Genomic DNA, 9,540 nt, shown 5'->3' with positions numbered 1-9,540 from the left:
TGAGCTGGAATAGTCATAAGTCCTTTGTTACGTAAATTGAGATGGTGTACGTCTGTACGGAAAGTAATTTTGTTATAAAGATACTGTGGTTTATGAGTTAAAACGATTTGATGACACATATACAAAAAGTGAAGGGAACGGCGATTTTCCATATTCAACCACTTTATTTCAGACATCTTATGGGAGACATGATCAAATTTTCTCAAGCCGAAAATGAACCGTAGACAAGAATTTTGCACTCGTTGTAGTCTTTTCCTGCTGGTTCCATCCAAGCAAGGTCCATATACACAATCTGCATAATTAAAATGAGATAGAACTAGCACATTCATTAGTTTTACTTTGGTATCAAAGTTAAAGTTGTATCTGTGGATATACAAAGATTTTAGACTGCTGAAAGCGCACTGAATGCATAGGTTTATATGACTTTTAAAACGAAGATCGCTATGCATGATTAGTCCTAAGTTCTTGTGTTCCGTTTTTATTGGAATGACGTGATTGCCAACATTTAGATAAATCTGCTGCTGAACATTGTTTCGGTGGTGAGCCTTTCCGAACACCAGCGCTACAGGTTTAGACGGATTAATAATCAGGGAGTATTTTGTGGATGTCTCAAATAAGTTATTTAAATCTCTGGTAAGTTTATTTAAAGCAAGATCTACGTCAGAAGGTGGAAATGAGAGATATAGGTAATTGTGTATAATCTGCATATAGGTGATGTTTGCATGTATTTATGCAATTTGGTAAGTTAGCAGTGTATAGTGTAAAATAAAGGGCCGAGTATGGAGCCCTGTGGAACCCCCGAATAAATTTTCCTTTCTGACGACAGTGAGTCTTGAATTTTTACTCTTTGAGTTCTATCTGTTAAAAAGCTAGTTACTAATTCCAACGCGTCTTTACTAAAACCAAAAAAATGTAAGATTGAAATTAGCAATTCGTGGTCCAACATGTCAAATGCCTTAGAATAATCTACCACAACATTAACAGTGAGCATGTTGTTATCGGTTGCTGTAATGATATCGTCCACAATGCATGATAAAGCTGTAGAACAACTATATCCAGTCCTAAAACCCGACTGCATAAGCGGTAAAATGTCGTTTTCATCCAAAAATTTCCTGATTTGTATTTCCATTGCTCTTTCTAGCAATTTGGATAACACTGGTAGAATGCTTATAGGTCTGAGATCTTGTAATGTGCGAACATTTTTACTTTTAGGTAAAGGAATCACGTGTGCTACTTTCCAAGCATTAGGAGAATAGTTTGTCTCAAGGCAGCAATTAACCACATGCAGTAGATAAGGCGACAGAAAGGGCAGACAAACAGTAATCATTGAATTACTCACCCCGTCAGCGCCTACAGAGTTTGTCGTAATTTTTGAGAGTATCATAGCAATATCCGATTCACTAATGAGAGTGAAGCTAAAAGGATTTAAGTCCTTGAGTTTACAATTTGTATTATAAAAATTTAACAATTCTGGATCAGGTGAAATTTTATGAGCGGTAATAGAGTCACAAAAATGGTCATTAATAAGATCAGGGTCATTAAAGTCAGAAAGCAAATAATTTGTTTTGTTTGGGAAAATGTTCATGTCTCTCAGTACCTTCCATAAATCGTTTTTATTTTGCCCGGTCGCAAACGTGTGGAAATAGTGACGCTTAGATTGTCTAACAGCATTAGTGCATAAGTTACGAAGTCGCTTGTATTCATTCCAAGAGCTAGTATTTTTGTCATTTTTGAACTTCGACAGACTTTTATCTTTTGAATGCATAAGGGCTTGTATATAGTCTGTCAGCCAAGGTGTTTTTGGTCTAGTAAGTCGGACTTTCTTAATAGCATATTTATTAAATAGATATAAAAGGTTATCGCTTAAAAAACGTACTTTACATTCCACATTTCTTAAATTGAACAAACGATACCAAGGCAAGACCTGTAATTCTGCAACGAATTCATCATATTTAAAATGTTTAAAGTCGCGATATACTTTATATGTGCTTTGCTTCGTGAGATGGTTACATGATAACGTACACCAAACGAGTGAATGATCTGAAACCGCATCCATAGGCAAAACACCGCACTCCTTTAAAAGATCCGGATTAGAGAGGATAATAAAGTCAATAAGAGTGCCATTTTTTTCTGTCACCCTAGTAGGCTCTGTGATTACCTGCATACAACCATAGGTATTTAGCAAATCTAAAAACTTTAGAGATTGAGCGCTCTCATCCAATAAATTTATGTTAAAATCACCAACACATATTAGATCCTCGCAGGCAGGAACCATCAAAGAAAAGGTATCCTCCAACGTGTCGCAAAATTCTGGAAAATACAAACGGTTAGCTCTGTGTATAACTCCAACTGCAACACTCGACTATTACGAATTTTTAGCATTAACCACAGTTGCTCAAAGTAAATATTACTTTCTGTCTCAATTATTGTAAAATTTAGGGTATTTCTCACATAAATACCTAACCCACCTCCAACCCTCCCTTCGCGATCCTTCCTAACAAACCTATAGCCATCGATATTATAAGCATTATCACAGATATTTGAATTTAACCACGTCTCCGATAAAGCAATTATATGGTTATCTTGAGTCGCTACATAATCTTGAAAGAAGTCAAACCCAGTGTTCAGTGATCTGATGTTAAGGTGAGAGATTTTTAAAGACATCGGCTAAGATAAAGCTGTAAAAAAATAATGCAACATTAAAACATACACGATGACTCTACAAACATTTCAATTCAACGCAAATTTATTTTATAGATTACACGATGCAAGAAAACAACTTTTTATAAACAAGAAAAAACTAGTTATTATATTTGAATTAATAGAGATAAAGAAAGAAAAAGCGTTCGCTTTCAAAAAAGAAAATTAAAGGCCAAAAAAAAAACTTTTATCTTTAATAAACACCGCAGGAACGTTGGCTAAATGCCAGATGCACACGAGATTAGTTCGGATTTGCTGGAGACTCCTTTTTCAAATTGTCTATATCGGCCGCACAGTGTATTGGATGAACTTTGTCTTTCACCTTAGCGTAGATGTTACCATCACGAGACCAGCAATTACGGAAACCTAACATGTTTACTGCTTTAGATAACAGCAATTGTCTATTCTTTGTTAGGTCCTCTTTAATAGTAATTTTAGAACCTTTAAGAAGCTTACGGCTCATTATCACTTGACGTTTGGCGCTATGAGCGCGAATACTGTTCCAAGTTATCAACCCTCTGCATGAGAGTATTATTTACGGACTCCAACTCCGTTATTTTTTTATCATACTTGTTGATAATTAAATCAAACTTATTATTCGAAGTGTCAATACTTGCTTGTAGCGACTGTAAGTTATCCATCGCTGAGCTCGGAACTTGATTTACACATTGGCGTAGACCTCCAGAAGCACCTCTTTGATAATAAGAGAAAATTCTTCTTTCTGCGCCTTCGTAAACACCATGATGACACTTTTCAAAGTAGATTGTAAAAGCACAGGTTGTGAAGTACAAAGATTGCACAAGTTTGAGTTAAAGAACGGCTTTAAATGTTTATAAATTAATGTATGTACGGAGCCGCCAACAAATACGTTTACTCTACTCAACGCGCGCCATTGAAGATAGAACAACGTAAGTTTGGCATTCCTTGGCAGCCAATAATACTCAGACGGCTATTAGTTGCAGTGTGCGTAGTTTAGTCTGAGATAGTTTTGATCCCGCTTTGGACCACCATACTACCGCAGGTCAAGATAGGCCTAACTCCAGTGGTGTATAGCCAGAAAGAGAGGCGGTGATTTAGTCCCCATTTCCTCCCATTCCAGCTGATTTATAAGGCTTTTGGCAGCTTATCGGCCAAAGGACCCTGTTTGGTGTGAATATACGGCCACTAAAACCGCCTGCTCAACGGAACCTGGGAAGTGTGTTCGTAACAAAGTTGCAAAATCTCTCTAGTTGAGCCGGTGCGTTCCCCGACTTGTCCCACCATCGTTCCCCAACGGGTAGTTTTTCTCTGTTGAGAGGATCTTTCGTAGACGAGAGGCTATGGGAATTTTTTCTATTGTCTCACGGAATCTTTCCCAAGACGCTACTTTTGCCTTCCGAATCGCCTTAGTATACTCAGCGAAGGAATGTTAAATAACTTAAGAAAAATGTTGGGAGTTATGGGAAATAAAACGCTAAACAGCTTTCATATAGAAAAATTTTGTATACAGTCGATATTTACCGAGATAAATAATTATGAATCTCGAAAAGAGGCTCTAGAGAAATCTTTAATGCTACTTAATAATTGATTAATAGTTATATTAGCAACTGTGCATATTTTTCCATACACACTTTTAACAGTTCCAATTGGACTAATTATTTAGTTCATTGCTTCGCACACCTTTAGAATAGCGGCGTTTCACCGTTAATTAAGTATGCTACCTTTACATAATTGTACCTTCGAAGATTTCTGTAAAAGCATTCTATAAAAATTATCAAAGTCCTCGTATGAGATCAAAGGAACTTCAGCGTATTTTTGTGTGACAGATCAGTAATTAGCCAGTTTTGATTCCACCATCAATAAGAACTTATCCAAGGCTACCACATGCTCTTTGTCGGTACCCACTTCCCGTTGACCCGGAATTCGCGTTTGAAGTTTTGACTCCATCATCAGTAAGACCTTGTCGGTGGTAACCACATTCCCTTTGTCAGTACCCATTTCCGACGTCCCGTTCACCCGCAATTCGCATTTTGGTAGATTTCGCTAAAAACCCTTCACAAAATAATTCTCAATTTTTGGGGCACTTCTCATAGCTCGGGCTTTTGTTGGCGGCACGAGAAACAGAAACCGCGATTCGAGTTTTAAGAAACTTTAAACCGCGTGACAAAATTCGCAGCGGAGGATACCTTTTGAGTCCTCGAAGTCGACTATCCCTCGAAGACGCGCACCTTGCAAAAGGTGGTGAATTTCGTCCCTGGGAAAAAAAACAAAATTCCGCGACGCAAGAATTGTGCGCGTTTACAAGATCTTTCCGGCGACACTAATTTGAAAACAATCGGACCAAAACTGTAGAAGAAGATAGGAAAAAACTAGATTAGCACACCACGCTCGAGGATGGCGCCCAGATGTCGCCGACACCACATCATGTAGCACCGTCCCTGTTGTTAATTACACGACCCCGGTAGGTACATACATGACCAAAGTGAGATTAAAAGCTACATTTTTACAAATAAATTTGCAAAAATTAATAAAATATTGTCATAAGATCGCCTCACAAATTTCCAGTACTAACGAAATAAACGTGATATCGGAAATGGTCTAACAGAAATCAAACACCCCGTTTCCGAAATAGACAAACTAAAATCTATCAGTGCAAATTCATTTAGTGACATGCGATAAAAGTGGGAATGTACCCTCCCCTATTTATTTTCTTAATTTCTTCTTTAGGGAGGTGAGTATAATATATAGTTCTATTTTAAGGTTTTTTTAGTTAGGGCCTAAAATTATGTAAAGGTAAAGGAAAAAAGTCAAAAACGAATGAAATACATAGCGCTCCATTATTTTAATGTTGGAGGGCTAAAATCGTAAAGGTATCCCCCAAATTCTTATTTTTTCAGAATCTTTTTTTAGGGAAATGCGCAAACGAAAATCGAGGTGTGCCTATATCTGCAAACAAATTGCAAACGAATGAAGTATTATAGCGTTCAATTAATTTTATATTAAGTGGCCAAAATCGTGAAGTTGGCACCCCCCAAGGTTGGTATATTACAGGTTGCCTCGTAACTGCAATAATGGGGATCAAGTCGTCTGCTCGTGACGTCACTGGTAGCCACTCAAATTTCGTTATCTTGTCATTACCGCTTATGTGACATACGCGTAAGGTTATAAATATTGAACCTCCTATACCTGTGCATTTAGAACCTAGAAATATTATTACAAGGGTCGTGGAATTCTTTGACAAACAGAAAGCTGCCAGTGTGTGGGCATTTCCTTTGGAAAAGGCTACAGAGCTAGCTGCTGCTGTGACGGCAAATCAGTAAAACTCATAACTAAATTAGGTAATGTTAATTTCAATTTCAATTATTGATGGAACGTAGCAACATTGTTGATTGGCGGTCACGATATTTACGGAAAATGAAAGAAAATGATGCTTTAGGGAAAAGCGGGTCGGCAGAAGATGAACGTGTTTAAAACTGACCGAAGCAGGAGAATCATATGGTCTCGTTGATACCGCCTATCTCATCTACAAATCGAAGACTAATTGTAGAGACGATATAAACTACGTTAAGAGAATTGGAAGAAAAATGTGACTACGCAATTGATTGTTAGATGAAGCTGTTTATCTTTCGCGGTAAACACTGGTACATCAGACGAAGATTGACTGTATTATATAACGATTTATAATTACTAAATTTTAAAATATAAAACTGAATATGTGTTTCACTAGTTAAACGATTCAAACATCATCAAAGAACTGTAAACAATAGCTACGCATCAAATTTTCCAGCTGTATGGCTGCATGCATTTATTATTTCGTTTAAATCGTGGGATACCAGTGACGTATTCGCGCCTCGATTGCTATTGGTCGATAGTTACGAGGCAACCTGTAATATACCAACCTTGGGCACCCCCACCATTGTTTTTTCAATATCTCTTTTCAGAGAAATGTGCAAACGAAAAATCGAAGTGTGCCTAAATGTGCAATCAAAGTGCAAACGAAGGAACTATTTGACGTTTCATTATTTTAATGTTGGGGGGCTAAAATCGTGAAGTTGCCCCCCCCCCCCTAATGTGTTTTTTCAATATCTTTTTTTAGAGAAATGTGCAAAAGAAAAATCGGATTGTGACTAAATGTGGAATCAATGTGCAAACGAATGCGCAGTATTTGACGTTTCATTATATTAATGTTGGGGGGCTAACTTCATGTGGGTGCCTTTAATTGCATACTCTTCACTTCACAGCTTCGGAGTCCTCAAGTGTTCCTTCAGAAGGAGGGATGATGACACTGTCTAGACTGATGTCTTTGTCAGAAGTCGTTTTCATATTTAAGTCAGACATACAGGTTTCAAGAGTATTGGACTTTTACACGGTTACTGGCAGCTTGCCGTTACCACCAGAAGGCTAATTTAAACTGGGGGGCTGCCTTCGCTCACTAACGAGCAAGCCCTTCCTGACCATGTAGTCCTCGACTCCTCGGCGTCAGGTGTTCAACCTTCACTTGGGTTTGGTTCGTCTTACTGTCATTCGCCAACCTCAGGCCCAGAACCTTTCCCTGATCTTTGCCCCCCTTCCCTCCCCTTTGACATTATAAATAGTAAAAACATGTCATTTAGTAATCGTGGTGCGATTTAAAAAAACATATATTTATTAATTTTACTCAATTTTGTTCGTAAAAGATTATTAAATAAATAAATAGATTCGATGTTAAATTATTTCCAAAATTTCGTCCTGATTCAGTTCTTGGATTGAATTAAAAAACAATTTCTCAAATATCTACTCATTCCATATCAAAAATATTTAAACAAAGATACCTAACAAAAGAAATGAATCGATCTCAATCGTCAGCGATGTCATGTACAATACACTTTGTAATATTATATATTCTTACGCAAATGTCTTCTATACCGGCTGACTCGTCAACACACAATTGTGATAGATCAGGTGTTAGTCCGTATATCTTTTCCAACATTTGGTCCTGATCCAGTTCTTGGTTCGAATTAAGTAACAGCTGTCTGTCAAATATGCATTTCATGTAACAATGAAAGGTTGATTCATCTGGAAGATGCACATTTCTAAACATGTTCTTTGCAATGTCCCAGTCCACGTTCGTGATATTAACGCAATAATCGATATGCGGAAGTACCCCCTCTTCCCATTCAGCGATGACCATCGGATCTAACTAAAAGTACATTATGACATATACAGATCGCTACACAATCTTTTTGTTACTCTTTTGCACTGCACTCCAAAGAACAATATACTTAGCAGAATTGACTTCATTGTGACATGATTAAGAGATGTTACAAAAGCATATATATAGGTATACTGCAATGCAACCATTTTCACACACAACAAAAGTCGTACATTCAATGTGAAATTAGATTAGTACTCACCATATTTAATTGCAATAAATTGTGAGAAAATGCAAAGTTTAAGCAAAAGCAAGTTCTGGAGCGTATATTTTTAGCATAAATGGCCAAAGGATTATAATCCCGGACTGTAAAGTTTTGGTTTGTTTTCAATAACGTAAAAAAAGTGTTATCAATAATGTGTATCTGTATTTTGAAATGAACAGGATTGTGGTGGAGTGTATTCAATAATAGTACATTATATATCAAGGTGTAAGGTGCGAAGGCAATAAAACACTTCTCTACCGTGGTATATATACTATTTTTTCACTACTAGCACTTGAAATCCTCTAAATTAACATATTATATTGATAAGAAAGTGAACGGTTGGACGGAATTTTTTGTTTATTAATTTAACATGTCAATCAAGTACGTGGAAGTACAAGTCAAACAGGCCGTATTTTGTTCTGTCATTGAGATATTTTTAAAGAGTGATTTCGTTCGAATTTTTTCAAAATGTGATAATTTTAGGTATGTAATTTCTCTGGAAATGGCGGATGGTGGCAATTATTCATTTTAGAGAACTTGTCTAAACGTTGATTGAGCGAAATTTTGGGTTGTGTTTTCTAAAAGTGACAGCGTGACAGTTCTCATTATTGACTACTAGTTAATAATGTCCACACTTTACTTTACAAGTGGAAAAAAGGTTAATAATCATGTCATCAGACGCTAGTAGTGAAAAAAAGCAATTATTCTATTTTCGTAAGGCTAAATAGATAATTTGGTAGTGAGGGAGAATGGGTGATGAGCGACCTTCAAATTTCTGAAAGGGTCCATATATCTACGGGGCACTGAATAGCAATAATAACAATATACAGTATAAGGCACGTTGAAATCGACATTTAAGCTACCCAAATAATTTCCACAATAAATTGAGAAAATTAAAGCTACGTTTGTTTAAATTTAATTCAGTTATATACTACAACAAATAATAACGTTTATTTCAAATAAAGTAAAAATCGGCTATCAACATTGTTTGAATTGCACTAGGTACAAACGTTTCAAACTAAAAAGCTATAAATCTCTCAAGATGAATGAAAAAATAATTAACTCAACAGATATGGGACAATCTTAAGGTAAACTTGTCTCGTATATCTTTAACAATATTAATAATTATTCACTGAACTTATAAGAAATTAGCAAAAGTAAAGCAAAAACAACAAGTTAAAAAGTAATCGTAAACGATTTACATAAAGCGCATTTCCACTTGCATTCATTTCTCATTTGTAAGATGCAACTTCTGTTAAAATCGTAAAAATCCGGCCACAAATATGAAAGATAGCGTTGCACATGGGCAATCCATTGTTGACGTGCTACTCCAATTTCAGTTTATAAGAAGAATTTCATTTCAATGCTTTTCTAAATAAGAAATTTGGAACTGCGCATGCGCAAATCTAAATTTGGAAACTTACGTTAGATTTTCATTTGTTCCAAGCGCCTATGTATCAAATTT

At 36.3% G+C, this 9,540-nt stretch overlaps 1 protein-coding gene across 1 annotated transcript; it reads right to left on the bottom strand.

The window, feature by feature from the left end:
• Nucleotides 1-7,413: 7,413 nt before the first annotated feature.
• Nucleotides 7,414-7,994, bottom strand: LOC116170146. The gene is made up of 2 exons (XM_031486335.1): nucleotides 7,909-7,994; nucleotides 7,414-7,858 (listed from the first exon to the last, which is right to left on the bottom strand). The coding sequence occupies exons 1-2, from the start codon at nucleotides 7,957-7,959 to the stop codon at nucleotides 7,514-7,516; spliced, it is 396 nt and encodes a 131-aa protein (XP_031342195.1). The 5' UTR covers nucleotides 7,960-7,994; the 3' UTR covers nucleotides 7,414-7,513.
• Nucleotides 7,995-9,540: the final 1,546 nt, after the last annotated feature.

The sequence above is a fragment of the Photinus pyralis genome, unplaced genomic scaffold (assembly GCF_008802855.1).
Source record: "Photinus pyralis isolate 1611_PpyrPB1 unplaced genomic scaffold, Ppyr1.3 Ppyr1.4_LG5, whole genome shotgun sequence".
Classification (NCBI taxonomy): Eukaryota; Metazoa; Arthropoda; class Insecta; order Coleoptera; family Lampyridae; genus Photinus; species Photinus pyralis.
Note: the sequence above shows the minus strand (reverse complement) of the source record. Positions and strands in the feature narration are given on the sequence as shown.